At 38.8% G+C, this 22,183-nt stretch overlaps 1 protein-coding gene and 1 pseudogene across 2 annotated transcripts in view; both read left to right on the top strand.

Moving 5' to 3' along the window:
* Positions 1-6,592: 6,592 nt before the first annotated feature.
* On the top strand, positions 6,593-6,958 carry LOC123621713 (annotated as a pseudogene).
* Positions 6,959-11,747: 4,789 nt separating this feature from the next.
* Positions 11,748-22,183, top strand: part of GAREM1 (GRB2 associated regulator of MAPK1 subtype 1) — a 177,163-nt gene continuing 166,727 nt past the window's right edge. For both annotated transcript variants that reach the window (XM_045527187.1, XM_045527186.1), the window contains exon 1: positions 11,748-11,903. In XM_045527187.1, the coding sequence (XP_045383143.1) occupies positions 11,783-11,903 (121 nt within the window). In that variant the 5' untranslated portion in view covers positions 11,748-11,782. The remainder of the gene's footprint in view (positions 11,904-22,183) is intronic.

The following is a 22,183-nucleotide window of genomic DNA, read 5'->3' as shown; positions in this document are numbered from 1 at the left end:
AGCATCCATAAAAGTGTGGCAGGTTATTGTGTTAGTTTCCAGGTCCATGATATCTCAGACTTTCATAGTTCTTGAGAGTGCCATTGAGAAATTTTATTTAATAGGGAGGTTAAGAAAGGCACAGAGATAACCATGATAACTACAATATGTTATAATTGTGGCAATACTCACCCAAAATACTTTAGAGAAGGACAAAATTGATTCTGACCAAGAGACAGTTTCATGTAGGCAGCTAAAGACGAGGCTTGGAGAATTTTTAAGGTGTAGAGAAGGAACTTTTATGAAAAAAGGAAAACATAAAAATTATAATTTCATTCCCTATTTCTCTGACTATTCTTTCTCAGTATCTTCTACTGGGTTATCCTCTGTGATCCTTAAGTGTTGGTATTCCCCAGGATTCTACCATTTGCCCCACTTTTCTTTGCAATTTATGTCCTTTCTTGGGAAATCATATCTATTCCTATGACTTCTGCTGCCAAATATGCATCTCTCTCCCTAATTTCTTTCCAAGCTCCAGATCCTTATTTCTAATTGTCTACTTCACACATTTTATAGGTGACTCAAATTTAACATGTTCAAATTGAACCAATTTTCCCTCTTCCCCGACATACTCACTAGTTTCTTCCTCCTCCTAACTGTTAATGGAATAATCATTCCCAGGGCCATAAGCAAGAAATCCACAAGGAATTTGCACTGGTAGACAGGGATGTCATCAGAACAAAGAGAGTCAGTTTATTAGTACTGGCCTGAGATAAACTATGCTGCTACAGTCTGCTAAGTGTTGAGACTGTCAGTAAAACCTGCTCTGACCCAAGAGCTGTCCTGTCTGTTCCTTCAGGGTGACTTTGCCTTATCTCTGTTCTGATTCATCATGAGTTGACTTGAAAGTTCAATTATTGTTCTTGTTTCAGATTTCCTATTGGTTCCTCATAATTGTCCCTATGTACTAATTATATGCCTACTCATCTTACATTCCTCATAGTCAGATTTGCTTCACGGTCATTTTTGGAGAATTGCTTCACCGCATGAAGTGAATTAATAAACAAGTTTGGAGGATTTTTTCTTCCTTAATAAACACCTAATATAATATTTGTCCCCTTATTTCTACCTCTGGACATATACTGTCCTGGTTAAACCCTTGATCATCTGTCATCAGCTTCTTCTGCATCCTACCTGTCCTCCTCTCTCTTTAGTCTTAACCTCTTCAAATCTACCTTGTATATGCTTTCCAAAATTCAAAACTAATCTTGTTAATTCTCTGTTTAAGATCCCCCAGTACCTGCCATCACAAACACCATAGGTCATCTGTTACAAATTCGGTAAGATTAAGCCCAGGTTCCTTCATAGGACAGAGAAATCTCTCCGTGATCTGAATCCTACCTCTCCAGACTCATCTCAGCCCCTTCCTACTTCACATCTCAGGATAGAGCAAAACCAAACTGATTATAGCTCCTCTTACATAATGTGCTGCTTCTTGCCTCAACGCTATTTCTCACATTGTTCCTTTTACCTAGTGTTGCCTTCCTAGTCCTCTTCCCATGCCTTGTCTTGACTTGGCAAACTTGTTCTATAGGCTGCTTCTCTCATTGGTCTTCTCAAAAGAGCCTATGTCGTTCTCCTCTAAGTTCTTTCCAAGTAAGAGGCTCCCTTGTAGTCCCAAAATACCATTACATACCTCTAACTCTTACCACACTGGATTGTAATTACAATTATTTACTGTGTTTCTGGCTCTCCCAAGAACTTGTCTTTTTGTCTCTACTGTGCTTAGCACATGAGTATTCAATAAATATTTACTGAATGAGTGGATAGATGAACAGATGGATGAATGAAATGTGGGTGATGAGCTATGGACATTTATGTAATAATTGTACCAAAGTACATTTAAAAACTTAATGAAACGAAAAATGGACATATTATGTTTCTCTTTTGAAAGGGCATTAGTTACTACGATAAACATATCAACAATGGAATAGATTTAAAAGGTGTTTCAATTATTATTACACATATTTTCTTTTTCTTTTGTAAAACTCCTGACAAGTTAGAAATGTTACAGATAAGTTTGAACACAATCAACATTTTCAAGTTAGTACATTTAGTCTCTTATTAAATGGTAAATGCAAAGCACTTATAATTACTAGAGTATAAAGAGTAAAAAGCAAAATTTTATACTAATTATGTATCTTTGCTTTTTTTTTAGTGGATTCATTCTCATTTATATCAACTCAAAAAATGTGACAAATGATTTAAGTCTTTGCAAAAGGCTTATGGTACCAAGTTCAAGTGTGACTCTGAACTATGTAGCAATATAATCATAAAATATTTGGAAAATAGTAGGTAGGACTTTCAGTTGTCTCTACAGATGAAGTAGTGAAAAAATAAAGGTATTTTAATCATCTGAGATATAAAAACAGTGTTAGATAAATGTATTTTTATTTTAAAACAGAATTTGGATGGGAGTTTGGTTAAAAGCAGAGATATTGTTCATGAATATAGAGTCAGAATTTCTAACAGAGAGGGAGGGTGGGGGAGGGGGAAAAAGATTTTCCAACAGAAACTACAGAGAGTTTGCATAATCACTCTAATGGTAGCATCTTACACAACATTAGCTTGAATTGTTTAGAGCAAGTGGAAGTCAATGGCCTCCAGCCCCCCATGACTCCCCAGTGCCTATTTAAATGTAGTGTGATTGTGAGGGTGGATCAACTGAAGCTAGCTATTTCCTGATAGGCATGGTTATCTTTCACTTAGATTTAATGTTGAGGATGCAATAAACAAATAAAAAAAACACTTAAAGGTATTTATTTATTGCTAATAATAAAGAAATAAAAAAAATTACAATGTTTCTTATCTTGACATTTGATAGCCTCTTGCTGTACTCCAGTATTTTGTCTGGTAATTTTCTTATTAAATTTGGCCTCCCCAGATATCTTCAAAATTTTTTCTTATTCTTTACTTGTAAGTATTCTTATCAAATTTAAGAAAAATTTATCCAGGTTCATAGGCCTGTTATTAAATATTCTTGACCATTCATAGAATGGCATAGACTGCTAACCATACTCAATTTTTATTACTTCTTAATACTTGTTCAAATATTTTTAAAAGCTTTTTGCCTAATTATGTAAAGAAAAAATAATGTAGACTCTTCAGTTTCCAAGCAGTGGAAGTGAAAATTGACACATTTCTGTCAAGTAGATTGGTAGTATATATCAAAAGCCTTAAAAAGTCTTCATACCTTCTAATACAGCAATTTCTTATGCAGGAACTTATATTAAGGGGGAAAAATCCTGGCTACACCCAAATAATTACCTATAAGAATAGTTATAAAGGCATTATTAATAATAGAAAAATTATAAACAAATCGTTTATAATTTATTAAAATTATATGCCAAACCATAAGGAATTGGATAAATTATAGTATATTCATAGGATGAGATACTAAATATTCATTAAAAAATCACATTTTGGAATATACATCTACATGGAAATATGTTTACAATATATTGTTAAATGGGAAAAGTAGACTATAAAACTGTATTATAGATTGACCCAAATTAAATAGATAAACATACATACATACACACAAAAAGTAGAATATACACCAAATAGGAAGAGTGATAAATAGTTAACTCAGGGTGATGGGATTATAGGTCATATTTTTCTTCATTAAATTTTTATGTATTTTAACAATTTTATAAAATAGACATTTTAAATACCATTTTGGGAAGACTTTTAATTTGTTTCTGATATAGAGAAAAAGCACAAACTCTTTAAGACATGGGTTTGGGAATGAGTAAAAAATCTACTAGGGAAGTGTCAATGGAAAAGAACCCAAACTCTGTAAAATAATTTAAAGAGGTTTATTCTGAGTCAAATATGTGGGACCAAGGCCCTGAGAGCCATGTCCAAGAATCCTTGAGCAAGTGGTCTCGCTGTGGTTGGGTTACAGTTTGGTTTTACACATTTCAGGGAGACAGGAATTATACATAAAGGAACAAATCAATCATGGAAGGCGTACATTGGTTTGGCCCAAAAAGGCAGGACATCTTGAAGCAGGGCATTACAGTTTGTAGGTGGGTTTAAAGATTCTTTGATTCGTAATTGGTTAAAGAAATGAAGCTTTGTAGGCTTGGAATGTTTTAAGTTAAGGAAGTCTGTTAATCAGAAAAAAGCCACCAGACATAAGATTCAGACTCAAGTGATCTGTTAAGTAGATCGACTAAACAACCTGCAGATGTGGTTTAAGCTTTGTCTTGTGTAGCCTTAGGCCTGTTAATGAGTTACAAAGGATATCTCTAAGAAGGGAGAGGGGCATGATGAGGCATGTGTGACTTCTCATGGCCAGCATCTCAGGTTTAGGGTTTGTCTGCCTTCCCCCCTCAGTCAAGGAGGGGGTCCATTCAGTTGGCTGAGGGGCTAAAGTTTTTATTTTAGTTCACAGAAGTTACATATAATGTTAAGCAATTCGAAGTAAATTAATGTGACATTCTCTAGCCTTCATAGACCAAAAACCTGAATAATAAGAGAGGTCAGGGAGGAAAAATGTGTCTAGTTTGAACAAGTATAGTCAGGGGCCCAGAAGAGGCACCCAGCATAACCACAGTCTTCCTTGTCTTTCTCTTTTCACTGCTCACTACAAAAGAGGGGCTAAGAATGTGCAACCGAGGAAAACATATATGATGGCCTTTCTTTAGAGCATTTGTCAGCAGGGAGCTAAAATCTCATTATCTTTCTAGGGAGAGACTTAAAACTGGTAGCCATCTGTAACTGCCTTTGACACTAAAACTCCTTTTAAGCTTTAAATCATCAAAACAACAAACTTGTATACATCCTGGGAAGATTTTGGGCACCAATACATATTTAATAATATTAATTATTATTCTGGCACTAATAAAATGAAAGGTTTCTACCCATGTTTTGTCACATTAAGTAGATAAATTCATTGAGAAAAATTTAAATTATGTCATGAACCATAGACTCCTCTAGGTGGAAAGACCTTTGCTTATCTTATCTACTTCGTAAGTGATACAGCCAATTAAGCTATCTGTTTTTTTAACTAATCCTTTAAGTAACATTAAAAATAATTTATTAACATATGCAAAATGAATAATTAGTGACTAGTTAATAATTATAGCTATATAATTTATATAAATCTATAATTTATTTATAGAAAGGATTTATTAAAACTGCAGGATTGTATAGATAACCTATGACTCACTTAACCACTTCTTTGGGAAGCCTTGGCACATAATTTACAAAGTCACACCTGACCCAGGACCGCTTCTCGCTACCAGCAGCTTCTCAAGCTGAGGTCACATGCTCAGTTAGGAGTAAAAGCACCATCCACAAAGCACTAGCTTCTTCATAAACCCACACTTATGACCAACGAAGGTTTACACACATGTGTATACATGTACACACACATATGCACATATCTGATGATTTTGGTAAATTGAAAAAATTAAATTCTTATCATTTACCTTTTTATTTCTGATTATTCTAGGAATTTAGAAGCTCCTACAGCTTTAACCATAATGCTGTCTGTTTTGATGAACTGTAAATACTTAGTGTACAGAAGGAACTATTATTTTAAACGGTGGTTTTAAAAATGCAGGTTGTGACCCATTATGGGTTGGGAAATAAAGTTAATGGGTCATAACTAGCACTAAAAAAAGTAAATATAAATGAATAGATTAAAAGATCAGGATGCAGTAGACATTTAAGTATATAAAATAAATACCATTTTATAAAACTTTTGTTTCAATTATATATGTGGGTGTACTAGGTCACAACACACGTATTTTTAAATGGATATTTGTTGTATATTGTTTTGAAAGCAAACACGCCCACATGAAATCTTATTTGCAATTTGTGATATTTTTTCCTTAATATTTGTATATATTTATACTGTAAAATCTGTCTTATCTGGTGATCTACTTAAGAAAGGCATGTCCTATATCATAAGCAAGAAAAGGAGAGATGACAGAGCAAATTTCTCAATATTTTTAAGACCCTTTCTGAAAGTATCTATATGAGATATGCTGTTTTAAAATTTTTATTTCTTAATATTTTTTGGTCATATGTTAATCAGGACAGACAGGCTTTTTAATGGTACTTTTATTCACTCGCTATATATACGTATGCATATATATCCTATGTACATTCATTCATTTCATGGATATACATATCCATTCACTATATATATATATATATATATACACACATACACACATATTAATTCCTATATGTCAAGTGCTAGGGATGTGAAGATAATATTAATAAAAGAAAGTCCTTCTGAGGGGTAAAGTCCTAGTAAGGAAGACTATAAATGAGCTAAAAAACAATAACAAATATGCTAACACTTTTAATATGTGTTGCTACTGCTAGTCTAGAAGCATAATCTCTAGTTCAGTGACAGAATACAGATCTTGATTTCAATGAAATTCAAATTTTCAGATGAATGAAAAAATTGGGGGGGGATCTGATTGGAAACATTGTCAATGAGATCAGAATCTCAAAAATCTTGACTATTTCTAGACTTGATGAATCCCTTGCTACAATCAAGAGATTGAAGCAGCGTAAAGAAGCAGCGAGAATGACTCCCAGATGTCCCCAAGTCCAGCGCCTACATCCCACTGCCATCTTCACCAGGCCCAAGAGAAAGGCTGAAGGGGATAAGGAAATAAAACCAAGACAAAGGACAAACCAGACAGAGGGTCCACAAGGTTGTCTGCTAAACCTCCTCCAAAGCCAGAGGCCAAGCCGAGAAAGGCCCCCTGCACAGAAGGGAGAGAAGGTACACAAAGGAAAAAACGGAAAAGCTGACACCAGCGAGGGTGGGAACAGCACCACAGAAAACGGAGATGTCAAAACCGACCAGGCACAGAAAGCTGAAGGTGCTGCAGATGGCAAGGGGAGTGGGTGCATTTTTGATAACTGTGCACTCTGGCATATAGTTTGAAATACTATTTTTTATCAAGTTTTCTAAAAATGCAGAATTTAGTTTCACTTTTTTAAAAAGCTATTGTTAGTACATAAAACACTTCATTGTTGTTTTTTGGGGAAGGAGTATATGTCACTAACAGAGTATCTCCAAAGCTATACTGATGTGGGAAAACACCTTTCCTTCTAGTTTTGGCTCCCAGGAGGAGGGATTTCCCAACATTAACACACAAAGGTGTTGTAGTATGGAAAAACTAAAGTTCGTTTTTTATGTCTTCTTCTCCCTCTCCACTTTCATCTTAGACTTAACTCCTTTAAACCCAGACACCTGTAGGGATATGACCCCCCCAAAATTGGTTACAAGTCAGTCAAGCAATCTGGACTTTGCAGTGATGGCACTGAGATGGCGTCCCTCAAAGGGGTAGTGGTTGTGTTTCTAGATTGTGATCTTCATATGAATTCTGCCATTTTCATTTCATTTCCTGAAAGCCAAGGTTGGTCTGTGAAAAGTTGTTAAAAAACATGCTAAATGTGAAATGTCAACCCTCATTCTACATTTCTCCCATTCAGAGCATCAAATGAACACTTCATTGGGTTTCAGAGTGGCTTTCTGATTTTGGTAGTCCTTTGAAGGAGAGAGTTTGAAAGTTGTTACATAGTGTTTACAAATAAATGTCTGCCCATGTCCCGCCTGAAATACCATGATTGTTTACGAAAAGTATCTTTAATAAGGCTGGATACAGTTTGGCGTAGAAATAAGAGATGCAGTGACCTACAAAATAATAATAGAGCGAGAAGACGATTCAGTCCATTGATTACTCAAGTCGACAAACATTAATTGAGCACTTTCCATGTGCTAGGCATGGTAACAGCAGCTGGAGAAACAAAGGTGAATAAAATACACTTTGGGTGGCCACAGTTAATTGTTGTCTACTAGGAAATGCTAACATAAAAACAGATAATAAATCATAATGCAACTAGCACAGTTAAAAAAGGGTATTGCAGGTGCAATGGTAACAGAATAAGGGGTCTCCTTGGAGGAGGAGACACAACATTTCATGGAATGCAAGAAGTTGGAGGTGGAATGGGAGTTTCACAATAAGACAAAAGAAGAAAGGCATTATAAGCTGAGAGAATAACTCCTGCAAGGGTAAACATTAACACATTTGGGCAACTGTTGGAAGGTGCTACTACCAGATCATAGAGTGCTGGAAGGTAGCCAGTAGAAGTGAGGCTGGGGAGGCAGACCCAGCCACACAAGGGAAGAACATTTGATGCCATGCAAAGGGCTTTACACTTAATTCCAAAGACAACAAGGATACAGATACTGTGGAAGGCTTTGTCCAGGGAGTGACTTTCAAGTTAACTCTGGTGATAGCATGGAAATTAACTGAAAGAGAAAAGAACCTGGAGATCTAGAAAACCATGAGGGCTGTGAACTTTGATATCACACTTGACCACTAGCGTATTAGGTGACCCAGGACATTCTGACAGGAGGAAAAACCAACATGTAATATTTTTATCTTGCAAAGCTGATAATGTAGAGAATTAACAAATTATGTGGTATAAACAGGAGACTCATAGTTAGAAAGCTGGGAAGTGTCCATCACATGAGTCCTGCAGTACCGTATGCCTGATTCATCCTTGGGCTTAGCAACAGTATTAGACTCTTCAACATATTAAGAGCCATCATGGTCACTGCCTGATTCTACTGGGGAGCAAGCTGATTCGCTGCAGAATGAGTTAACCACACAGACTCTAGATTTGGGGAGGGAAGTCCCACAGCTAGGTTTCCCATTTGAGGAGTGTTCCTCTACTCCATGCTGTTTTAACTTTTTTAAAAGCTAATCATTTCTGATTTTCCAACTCTAATCAAATCATTTGCATTTGTCTCTTATTTTTTCTCTAAATTTTTCCCCTTCAAAGCCAATACTTCTTTTAATAATAATAGCAAATACTTCTATAGCATTTTCTATGTATCAGGCACTATTCTAAATACTCGACGTGTATTAAATGATTAAATTCTCATGTCAACCCTATGAGTACTATTATTATCCTCATTTTTCAGAGGACGAAATAGCAAGTTTCCCAAGATCCTAAATAGGAGCAGAGCCACTAATCAAAACCAAGCCATCTGGCTCTGGAGCTGATATTTTTAATCACCGTAATATGCTACCTCCCACAAATCTCAGTTTATGAAGGTACCCAGTAGGAACATGGACCAGTGCATCACATTTTGCCTTACAGAAAACTTTCCTTGGATGTTCCTTTTTCAAACACTGCAAAATCCTATAAGTTTTGCCCTTGCACCTAGTTATTACCCTTTTATATACATGGTTTGCATTGGTCAAACAAACCTGTAAAACACATGTTTGGAAGTACAGTTCAGCCAGACTGAAAGATTACCCTCTCGGCTGATGTTTTTTACAGTTTAACCAAAACTCTCTCCATTTTACAAATAAAGTCTTTCTGTAAGAGTTCCTTTGGGAAATGAAACTTAACTAAGAATTTGCAACTCATTAAAATTTCTTCTCTTTAATACTCAAGATTGAAATGAAACTTCTTCTGCACAGTCAGCAATAAAAGCAGATCTAATGCAAGTCCTTTATTGATTTAAAAAAAGCTGATTAATCTTTTTACTTTTTTATCTTGTCTTTAGGTCATAAGTCACCAATCCTTTTGTGAGAGGAAACTACTTTTTATATTCCCCAAAGCTTTTAAAGAGGATACAGTAGTGGGAGAAAGTTATCTTTTACAAAATCAATCTACCATATAAGGATTTAGGATCTACTTACTGGTTAAAAGACTCCTGATCCTGCCCAGTTGTAGATGTTTCCTATGTCATTTTTGGAGTCTGAGCTTTATTTCCAGAAATGATTAATTATTTTTAAAAAATTTAGCTAGCAATAGCTCTTTATGGTTTTGAAACATTCTTCTATATGTGAGCAAATCTTAGAACTTTCTAGATCTCTGATTCTGAGTATAATATACACTAAAATACTTTCTACTTTTTTCAAGACTTTTTCAAAAGAATGAATATGAATGACACAAAGGTCAAAACTTTCAGCAGATGAATTTTATGAGAATTATCGCTAATGCGTCAAGTGAGAGAACCAGGAAGGTGGGTGGAGAAGAATCTCTGTGTTTTTCCTCAAATGCTAATGGAGTGGTTTATTCATTGGCACACCCTTTTAAGCCAGCCCACTAAAAGGCAACCGGCTGTTTTCAAGTCCCCTGGGGTGGGTGAAGCAGATATTTGTTGTCTTAATCTTGCACTGAACACTGAATATGTGTTGAAAATAGAGCTGCTATGCATCCCGTTCACCTCTGCAACCACTCACCTGCTGTTAGTTTAACATACTGTTAAACTAAAGAAGACTAGGATACAAGTCAGGACGTGCCTCAAGAAACAGGAACCTAACATCCACCTTTATATTCTGAGCTCCGTCCGCAGTGAGCAGGCCGTGCTAAATGTTGGGAGAAAACGAGAATAAGTTATCATGCAAAGCAAACTGTAGGTTTGAATCCTAGCACGGCAATTTATGAGTTGTGTAATCTTGCCAAAGTACCTAATGTCTTGGTACACACATCTAGAAAACGGAAATTATCCCCACCCTCAAGATTAGAAAAAAATGGGGGGGGGCGTGAAAACAGGTGACCCCAGTAGGCTCCCAGTAACCCAGTTTTCACTTTGTACACTTCTATGGCTGTTGGTGGCCTCATCTCCCGCCATCTCCGGCCGCTTGTTCACACGATGAAGGTACTAAACAGAATGGTCACCTTTCTTTATGTGGGTACCGGTCATCCACCATCTTTCTGCTTCTCGGTGCTTTGGCCTTTTTCATCCTGCCTAGCAGCCTCAGCTTAAACTGGTGGGAGCAACTTCCAGCGCTGTCTGTAGAGTTGTAGAGTTGGGGGCACACGCCAAGGAGCGCTGCCTTCCCCAGCCTCGTCGGGCTGTGGCACTGTCCCGGCCTAGCTCCTTAAAGTCCGGGCAACCGCGCCACAAAGTCTCTTTTGTGCCCCGTACCGGCCACTCCACGGCCGGGGGGGGAGTGGGGGGGGCGCCCGACACCGCGACTCAGGGAGAGAGCCCCGGGCTCGCTCGGCCGTCCCCGCGCTCCGGGAGGGCCCCGGGCAGGGCAGGAGCCCGGGAGCGCAGTGGCGCCCGGCGAGGCTGCAGGGCCCCGAGCGGTCGGACGGGGGAGCGAGAGCTAAAGCTTGCGGAGCGCGTCGAGCCGCGGGCGCCGGCGGCCGGGGCCGGGGCCGGGAAGCCGACGCCGCGCCGAGCCCGCCCGGCAGCCGGGCGCGAGCGGCGGGAGGCGGAGGCCGCGCGGGGGGCGGAGCGGGCGGCGCCGGGGAGGCGGAGGCGGAGGCGGCGTCTCGCGGAGCTGCGCAGGCGTCGCTCGCACCTTGTTGATTAGTCAGTGCTGGGAGCGCTGCTATGGCGTTTCTCAGACCCGCGGCTCCTCCTCACACGCTCGAGGCGGAGGAAAGGAGGGGTGAGAGGAGGAGGAGGCGAGCGGACGGCCGCCGCAGCTGCAGACCCGGGGCCAGAGGAGGAGGCGGAGCGGGAGCCGCCGCAGCCACCCGGGCCGCCGCCGCCGGTCGCAGCCGCGGTGCTGCTCCGAGTCCTCTCCCGGCTTGAGGGCACGCGGGGCGCCCCAGCCATGCCCCGCAGCGGCAGCTGAGCCGGGCGCCGGCCCCCGCCCTCCGGGCCGCCTCGGCCGCCGCGCCCCCCGGCCGGAGCTGCCCGGCGCCTCCCGCGCGCCCCGGACCGCGAGCGCTAGCAGCGGCGGCCGCCGAGGCGCGGGTGGTGCCGGCGGCGGCGGCGGCGGGGGAGATGGACCCGGCGCCCTCGCCGGGCTGCAGCCTCAAGGATGTGAAGTGGAGCTCGGTGGCCGTGCCGCTCGACCTGCTGGTCAGCACTTACCGGCTGCCCCAGATCGCGCGGCTGGACAACGGTGAGTCCGGCCGGGGCGCGGGGCAGACGGGCGCGGACCGCCGTCTCGGCGCGGGTGTGCGCGCGTGTGCTCGGGAGGGAGGGACCCGGTGGGGAGTGGGCTGCCAGCGCCGGAGCGCCGGAGTTGGCTCGAGCGGCTGCCGCAGCCCTGGCGCGTTGCTCTCCACTCCCGCCAGCAGCAGCCGGAGAGGTGGAAATCAGAGCCCTTGCAGTATAATTTAAAAGGACGCCTTAAAAAAAAAGCAACATCGGGGAAACCTTTGCAGATAGTAATCTTGGATGTGAGCTGTCCCTCTCCACCCGCGTGCAACAATTACTCAACCTGAGAAACCCTGAAGAGTTATCTTAGGCAACTTTCTACGAAAATAATTGTGCTCTGGGTGGCATCTTATTTTGGGTGCTTTCCTCCCTAACTCCCGTTTCCCCTCTCTCCCCATCCCCCCGCAGCAGATTTGAGAGGAAAAGCTCCTGGGTGACCAATGAAAGGGATCACATTTCTCGGAGACCTTTTATTACAGCTTGTCTGTTTTGTTTAACCCAACTGAAAGTAATTTAGGGCTGTGTGTAGAAAATGTTTTTAGCAGAAGTGATCGTATGCTTAAGGTTAATTATTAGCTTAGCACATTTCCAGCCTGGAAAAAGGAATTTAAGTCGCCAAAACATATATTGATTTGAAACCTGAGCTCACAACTAAGAAGCCTGTGTTTCCTAAAATTGACCACCAGAAACCAACCAAACATCCCAAACTGTTCTGCAGTGTGACATCTGCCAACAAATAGATGCACACACTGTCAAGCAAGTAGACACCTTTCAGTTTCAGAGTTGTGACATGTTAAGGTGGCAGTTTAGGTGTGCTTGGTCTTCTTTTGTTTTCACCCTAACTTCAGTGGGGTTTGGCTTCATGTGATTTCAGACTGTTCGCAGAAAGAAGCCTGCTGTGGGGCAGTTGGAAGCACCCTGGCCCAGGCTGGCAGGCAGGCAGGCAGAGCTGTGACCACACAGGCCAAGTCAGAAGAGCACTAAGCAGAAAGATGTCATTTAGAGTCACAAGCACTTGGGTTTCTCCTTGTTTTCTGGGGTGAAAGGGTGTGTAACATGAGACGTATAAATGTCCAAAGGATTTTTTATTCTATTTCTTATCTGTGGGGTTTAGATTAGACATTTGAAGCACTGATGTGAAAAATAAACCCAAGAAAGTTCAAGAAAGCTGGAAAACAATCTTGGCTCGCTTGCTATTCTTGTTTGGTTGATGGTGGTAGTGATGGGCATTGGAAATAAACCAGGAGTTTTTAAACTAGTAATGAAGTGCAGATGACAATAGCCGCTGAATACAAGGGAGGGAGGACAGGTGGTGTATTGAAGCATTACTGCTTGGAGTAGGGGGTGGGAAGATGCACCCACAGACCTGAATCTCTGTGTGTGTTTGTATTCACTGTGTTTCATTTCCTGCTCCAAAATTGTGTATATTGGAGGGCTGAGAGTCCTTCCCTTTTCTGACCTTCTCTCATCTCTGCACACGCTGCCAAAACTTGTTAGCTAGGCAGAGAGCATGGGTGTATGTGGTGTAAAAGTCACTCAAAAGCTTCATTAAACTGAAAGTTTAAAGAGGCTGAATATCAGTTTCAGACATAACTTTTAGTTTTATTGCCCACTTTTCTATCCCTGCCATTCATAAAAAGGATCTGAATCAGCAGTGTACTCATCCCACACTTCTTTCTAAAACGAAGACGTGGGTAGCAAGTCTTAACACTGTGTCCTTTCAAGCTGTGGAATGGATTTTGATCACTACATGTAGTTCCAGTTCTTTATTGTAAATTTCTCTTATTTTGTTATTGCCACTGGAGAATCACAGTGGCACACACAGATTTGGATCCATAGCCTAATACCACTTTATACCTTGTTGCTTTCCTTTAACAAACCCATCTTATTTAAATATTTTTTTGTTAACATGGTTTTTAATAGCTACATAATATTCCATGGGATGGCTTTACTGTATAATTTCATCCTCTATTGTGGACATTACCAAGCTGCTTTATTTTTTTGCTGTTATGAAGTTGTGATACAATAAACACTCTTGTTTTGGTTAGAATGTATTCCTGCCTTGCTGAACAAGCATGTCAATCCTTTTTAACTCCTTGGTACACATTGTCAAATTGCTTTAGAAACTAAAGGTTTCTCATTTACACTAACATGACCATTGTGGGAGTTCCGCTCTCTGCCCACACCCTTAAAATATTAAGTATTTTTAAAAATCTTTGCTAATTTGATGGAGAGAAAGTGTTATCTTAGCAGTTTAATTAGGATAGACTTGAAAAGAGTCAATCATAGCTTCTGTGCTTATTTTTAAACATGTTTCACATTGGTGTTTAGAACAGGTTAAGGACAGGCTGACAGATTTATAAATGCCACAGGTGAAATCTCAAGTTTAATGCAGTCCTCATCCTGTGTGTGTGTCTTTTTGCCAGTTTTAGTGCCGCAGGTACATTTTATACGTACACATGGCCACCCTATACTTAGACATGAAAGGTAGTCATTTTCCAAATCACTTGTTTTAAAAGAGACTAGAAAGAAATCGAAAAACATGCCACTAGGTGACATTATGCCAAGGGAAAACTATTGTCTAATTTCAAGCAATCATTAAAAAAACATTAAAAATCTTATTTCATAACTGTTGGTTATTGAATGCTTACTCTGTGCTGGTATATTTCTAGGTGCTTGATGTATATCGTTTCAAATTCTCAGCAACCCCGTTTTAAGGATTTGGGAACCTGAGATTCAGAGAAATTGAGTGACTTGGCTGAAGACTCCTACGTAGTAAATGGTGGGGTGGGATTTCCAGCCGACTTTCTGACTCTGAAGATTGACCTCTTATCTGAAACTCTGCCACCTCCTCATAAAGGGGAGTAGGTTTGAAGTAGTTTTGACGTCTACCCTAAATAGCCTCACTGTCTCTGAGAGCTGGAGGACCGGAATAGCAATATTTTTAAAACAGTGTAGACACTGGCTAAAGTGCTGTCCTTATCCATTAGATATAGATGGCTTTCTCCTTCCCAAAGGAGTGGCTAAAAAGAGGCGAGGGGCTGCAGGGAAGAAGAGAGGTTACAGAATTGGAGAAAGAAGGAAAAACATGGAGTTCGGGGGCTTAGGTATGTAGATGTGTCTGTTGAGATGACTGACACCTCAGTACACGGGCTCAAAATGTTAATTATACAACATGTAAAGAACTCTCCAATTCTGTATTATACATGTCACTCCTGAAATGCCAATTAGATAGGTGCATTTAGTATTACATTCCCAGTGGTGAAATTTGTCTTTGTATGATAAGATAAATACAAAATTAGTGAGCCTTTATGAATATTGCCCTATGAGTCTTTCTGGAGAACCCAAAGAAAAGTACTTTAGCAATTCTCCGTGGGAGATTTGATGAGATATATCTCATCAGCCAAGATCTAACCCCAGTCAGCAATGCAATTAAGATCAGATGTTTAAACTGATTGATTATCAATCTTGTAAATTGTTGGCTGTAGAACCAGGTTCAACTAATGTGCTTATTAGGACCACGAAGAGGACAGAGAGAATACTAACTAATCCCTGTTCTACCTCCAACCATCCTCACTCAAAACTGGGTCTGTGGAAAGTTGTTCCTTTTTTCTCTCCTCATTATTTCATCCTGGAAATACTCTGAAGGCTTGTTATAGAGCAGTGTTCTTCCAACTTTTTTGCTCCTGTAGTTCCTAAAAGATTCTGTGAAACTGTACCCTAAACACATTTTTCAGTTATTTGCTAAAACTTTTCGTCCTAAGTTTAAATGGTTGCAAAGAGTGTAATTTTTCAGCATATTGTCAATATTGATATTTTAAATTATTATATCATTTTAAAAACTCTTGTAAAATCTGTATTTGATTCCCAATATCATTTATTTAAAATGCATGAATAAGTTCTTTAAAAGTTAAAAATTTTGTGCCCTTTCCTTATCTCTTTAAATTCTTATTTCCATTTCCCTTCCCCTGATAGAATTCTACCCCAATATTATACACTTTTATCTTAGAAGTGTTTTTGTTCACTCTGTCATACTTTACATAAGCCTAAAATATGTACGGAAATTAAAATTCAGTGTTTTCTGTATCTTTTGACCTTAGGCTTTTCATATTTAAAGATTTCCCATTGTTTTTTAAAACAAAGAATTGGAAATTATCTGATTAACCAAAGGCATTGTTACCGTAAGACTGATGACTTTCACCCCTCAACAAGTGTCAACATTTTTATTTGTTCCTTTGTTCTCCCTCCCCCACTTTGTATCCTGGGGCAGTGCATTTTAGAAAGATGTGGGAAAGGTAATGCAAATACATTGCTTTTGTAAAGTGTGCAAGGGACCATTGTGAAGGGGAGATGGTAAAGGACAGCTTCCATCCGTCACGGTTAGGGTCATCACAGGATGGTCACCTATCACAGTCACTGACCCAGCTGGATCAATTTTTAGACAAGAGTACATTTGGAAGTTGGGGGTCTGGAAACTGACTGCCTTACAGCTGTGATAATGAACCCCTTGGGAAGTGTTGGCTTTGCTTCGAACATGTACCCCAGTTCAAAGAATGCTGATGTAGTGCATAAAAAGATGAGTTAATGGTCCTGTTTGCTGAAAGAAAAAGGAAGACCAAGGTTGCATGGTCTTGGTCTCTTGGAGAGAAAAAGAAGTGGTAGGGGATGGAGACAGCTAAGTAGGTAGAACAGCAGCAGACTCTCCTTCCTGGCTGTTGGAAGGAATCAGATGTGATTTTAAGCCATGTGTGTAGGTGTGTTGGGGCTGTGGGAACTTTGGTCCATGCTCTGTGCTCAGGTGCTCCTCCAGCTTTATCATTTACAGGCCTGGAGAAGGAGCAAAAGCATAGACACTTAGGCCCCGGGGAAGCTCCAGGTGGCTGCTTGCAAATATCAAAGGTCTTCCTAGTTCCATGTTTTATCTTTGAAATTGATGTAAGTTCTCAATTCTGTTCTTTGATTGGTGTTATTTTATATATATTTTCTTTCTTTCCTTTTCTTTTCTTTTTTTACCTTCTTTCTTTCTTTCCTAAAGTAACTTAATATCAGTCTTGCTGCAGGAAGATTTGCTGTCCTTATCTGTGGCTTTAGTTCCCCTAGCATTTTGTATTGTAAGAGGATGCCCAGGGTAGGAATGGTAGTTTAAAGGATTCTAGATTTGGAGCCAAGAGACCTGTGTTTTCTTAACAGGTACTCCATTTCATATTATGTGATCTTGGTCAGGCCTCTTAACCCTTTTGATTTGTAGTTTTCTCTTGCAGCAAAAATGAACATAATACTTGCCCATGTACCCCATAGTTATTCAGTAATTTATTTCATCAACTAGTATTTATCAAGCCCCTACTATGTGACAGGCATGGTGTTGGGACTACAGCACTGAAGAAATCAGACAAAAGCCTGTCTTCGCGGAGCTTACATTCTTATGTATCTACTTATTGTAAGAATTCAATGCAATAACACATGTGGAATGCATGTGTATTGCAAAACAGTATACATACATAAGATTGGTGTAGTGGAGATGCCCACTAGTTGAGGCGGAGGCTTCAGAGTATATTATGTCATTTAAACAGCAGAAAATTTTATTATCTGTGCACAAATAAACTGAGAGAAATGCTCTGGGTGACTTTAGTCTGTTTCCTTTTGAGTATTCTGGATTACTATTGATCTAGTAATCCATGGGTTGTAAAAAAGTGGTGTAAGGTGTTTATTAGAGAGTTTTATAAACAGACTAATCCAAAATTGAGCTTGGGAGGGACCAGAGCAAGAAGTTAGAAAAGGAACTTTTAACTTAATCTAGAATCACATGTGAGTCTGACCCAATGGTACCAAAACAATGAGCTTAGACACGTGAATCTTTTTATTTTAGCATGTACTCACCATTACTTTTACTAAAAAATGGTCATTTTTTAGTACCTATAGTTTGTATAACAGCAGGAACAAAGTGCCTAATATATAATGTTATACACAAAACGAGTGATAAGAAAGTCTCTTTAATGTTCATTGATACACAGTATGCTTTTACTTTCCTCCAGTTTTCACCTATTTGGACTATCGACCATCCCTAAAAATTATGGAAAAAAATAAGAGAGGACGTTGTAGCAGGCACTGGACAATGGTAAACATTTAGACCCTCAAGTCAAGATTTGAACATAGCTCTTGCAGTGTCCTTGTTTTTCAAGTAAGATGGCTGTTTTGAAAATGTCTCCCCCACTCCCTCCTCAAGCAATACTTTAACACCTATTTACAAGGGAGAGCAAGTATCTTGAATGTAAGGTGGATATTTCAATATTCTAATTGAAAAGCATAACTTTAAAAGTTTAATAGATACGACAATTGTACATATTTATGGGGTGCATTGTGATGTACATGTATACATTGTGTCATGATCAAATCAGGCTTATTAGCATATCCATCACGTCAAACATTTGTCATTTCTTTGTGGTGGGAACATACAAAATCCTGTCTTCTACCTGTTTTGAGATATGTAATACTCTATTGTTGACTCTAGTTGCCCTACTGTGCAGTAGGACACCAGAACTTTTTCTGACTGTAAGAAAGACATTGACCATCCTCTATCCTCTCCCCAGCACCCCCTTCCCACTACCCTCCCAGTAACCACTGTGCCATTCTCTACTTCTATGAGATCTACTTTTTTTAGATTCTGCATATAAGTGAGAATATGTAGTATTTGTCTTTTTGTGTCTGGCCTATTTCACTTAATATAATGTCCTCCAGGTTCGTCCATGTTACAAATGATTTCATTCTTTTATATGCCTGAATAGTGTTCACTTGTGTATATATCACATTTTCTTAACCTATTTTTCTGTTGTTGGACACTTAGGTTGAGTCTTCACTATTGTGAATAGTGCTGCAGTAAACATGGGAGTGCAGGTATTTCTGGCATACTGACTTCATTTCCTTTGAATATATATACCCAGTAGTAGGATTACTGGACCCCTATCTGTCACCATATATAAGAATCAACTCAGATGGATTTAAAGATTTAATTGTAAGACCAGAAATTATGAAACTACTAGAAGAAGGCTTAGGGGAAACACTTCGTGACATTGGACTAGGCAAGGATTTTTTTGAATAAGACCTCCAAAGCACAGGCAACAAATGCAAAAATAGACAATATGGGATTACATCAAACTAAAAAGCTATGGGAAACAATCAACAGAGTGAAGAGACAAACTATGGAAGGGGAGAAAATATTTGCAAACTATGCATTTGACAAGGATTTAATATCCAGAGTATATAAGGAACTCAAACACCAAAAAAAAAAAATCCCCCAAAACAAAAAAACTGATTAAAAATGGGCAAAAGACATTAATAGACATGTCTCAACAGAAGATATACAAATGGCCAAGATGTATAGGAAAAATGCTCAACGTCACTAATCATCAGGGAATGCAGATCAAAAGCACACTGAGATACCATGTTAGAATGGCAAAAAGACAGAAGATAAAAAAAAGATAAGATATCAAAATGACAAAAGATAACAAGTGTTGGCTAGGATGTGGAGAAAAGGGTACCCCTGTTTATAAACTATTGCTGTGAATGTAAATTTAAATTAGTAAAGCCATTATAGAAAACAGTATGGAGGTTCCTCAAAAAATTTGAAATAGAACTGCCATAATATCCAGCAACCCCACAACTGGATATATATCCAAAGGAAATGAAATCAGTATCCATGTTTTCAGCAAAAATTTTAAGACACTCAGTTCATCCGTAAAAGGGAAACTGGTTTGACTGTTGTGATCTACTGCATCATGGTTTAAAGAGGGAGTCTTTTAGTCTCTTTTGCTCATTGGTCACCTTATTGAAACAGCAAGTTCTTGTAGACCAGCTTGTAAGCTCATTTATTTTTGTTTGAGATTCCTGAGGTATCTGTCTTTTCACTTACTGAACTGCTGTTCTAGGAAGACTCATAAACCCACTTTTTGTCTTCAACAGGACTCTCAATCTCAAGAACATCAGCAGTTATATGCAATGTGAAAAATAACTTTTATTTCTGGTTTATGTATTGTCAAAATATAAAATACCTGTTAAAATATTTTAAATTTCATGGAATTAACTCTATTAGAAGGCATTTCCACATGAAGAGCTTCCCATACCTCCCCACCCCAGCCCTAATGTGCTCCCAATTTTTCAAGAATGTTTACTTGAATTTCAGCTTAAAGATATCTAAAATTATTTTTTTAATACTATTTCCTAACTCCTAGCACAATGCCCGCACCTAGGTGGCACTCAATAATCATTTAATAAATGAATGAGTAAATCTCAGTATTAAAAATTATAAGGTCCAAAATATCCATATTACTAAAGCTATCTGTGAGCTCTGCAAGTCTGAAATAGAATCTCACTTTTGTTTCATTTGAGGTTGGCATTATATTTTTAAATACATTAATATAAGTTGGACTAAGATGGTAGGTCTTAACATTAGCAATAGGAAAAATAAAAACTAGTGGACCATCATTTATAAAATAATGATTTTTAGGGCCATAAGTTATCAGTATTTTAAATAAAGTATTCCTGGAAATCACAACTCATTTTTAGATTTTTCACTTTCCTGATAGTTCTTTCATTCTGAAATTCGGATGCTTCCTTTACGTATTATGTGTTGCCATGTCATTGAATTTTTAATCATTGGTATCATCATGCTATTAACACTACTGAGTATATGATCTAAAATGCCATAAATCTTAGAAACTAGTCAGCAATAAATAGCCATTTACCCATCGCCTCATCTCTGGGCACCAGTGATTTTACTTCTAAGCAAAGGAAGCCACTTGGTTCAAATAATGTTACAAAACTACAACTGCTAATTTGGTACAGTTGTCATCTTCCTAGAATAGCCCCAAGATTGACTTGAAACCATAGTGTCTTAATCCCAGACAATGAGTTTCCTTTTATGCTATCCAGAAGTATTAGATAGTGGTAGAAGAAGGAAAAAATGTTCCCAAGCCCCTTTGTATTCTGTGGATGAATTACTTTACAATTATAGGGCAAGTCATTTTAATTGAGTCTGGTAATTGTTAACCTAGTTTGAAGTATCTGAATATCACTTGGGCTTTGATGGTTTAATGATTGTTTAATAAATGCCAAGTTATTGAATTTAAAATGCAATATGAATTCTTTATAATTATGAAGATGTTTGTTATTCCAGTTAGTATTTAACATATATAGTAAGTTATTTTGATTAAGCCAAGTTATACATAGGGGGTAATGTAATTGTGAGCAACACTTATGTATATATCTCTGTAAAGATTTGAAGTAAGTTATGTTCTGTTGTTTTTTTCTCCACTCAGTAGAGAAAAATTTCCTTGGCCAGACACTCTTTTATTAAATGACAGTTTTCTCAATACCACACTTTAGGATGTTAGAAATGAAAATTTGTCTTTCTTCAAGCAGGGAACTAGGTACAGAAATATCTAAAAGTAACAGAAAAAGGGTATATGTTTCTAATTTTAAACATACTTGTTACCTTGTAGGTAACACTGACAGAATCACTTGTCACATTTGTAGGAAGCACTGGTTATAACAGTCTGTCATTCATTCAAAAAAATGGTTAATGAAATACCTGAGAAAGCCCACTTGCATAGCTCCAGGACATCTGTCTGTGCAGATGCTATATGCTGTGATAGCCATTTTGGATTGCAGCTCTGTTCCTTTAACAGCAATGGGGCGAGTAAGGGATAGTTGGAATAAAAAAGCTAACATACATTCATTCCATTGTCATCCCTGGTCCTCAGTAGCTTATGTTCCTGGATCTTCAGTAGTAGTCTGTTTCAGGTTATTACCATTTAAAATAATGCAGGATCTATTCTTACTTTTGGACCACTGACTGACAAAATCAATCAAGCACCAGACCCAAGTTAAAAACAATTTAATTAGTTGTGTCTAGAGAGAAAGCATTTGCTGTAGAAGGTTCAAATTACCTACTTGAAAATAAATAACAAGTAACAGAAAGCCTTATTAAGATACCCTACTGTTATTTTTTCCCATTTATTTTGGTCCCATCTTTTGGCCAGTTAAGAGGAAAGGAGCCACTGAAAGTGGGCAGAATCATAAGAAATTTTCACAAGCTCATCATGGCCAGGCATATCAGTTAGGATTAATTTCAGTTGTATGTAACAGGGCTGACAATAAAAATGGCTTATACAACATGGAAAGCTTTCTTTGCTTTCCTTTCTCACATACAGAAGAAGCCTGAAATTATGTAGTTCAGGACTGCTAAGG

Source organism: Lemur catta, chromosome 16 (genome assembly GCF_020740605.2).
Source record: "Lemur catta isolate mLemCat1 chromosome 16, mLemCat1.pri, whole genome shotgun sequence".
In the NCBI taxonomy this organism is placed as follows: Eukaryota; Metazoa; Chordata; class Mammalia; order Primates; family Lemuridae; genus Lemur; species Lemur catta.
The sequence above is the reverse complement of the archived record's forward strand: the minus strand, read 5'-3'. Positions and strand labels throughout refer to the sequence as shown.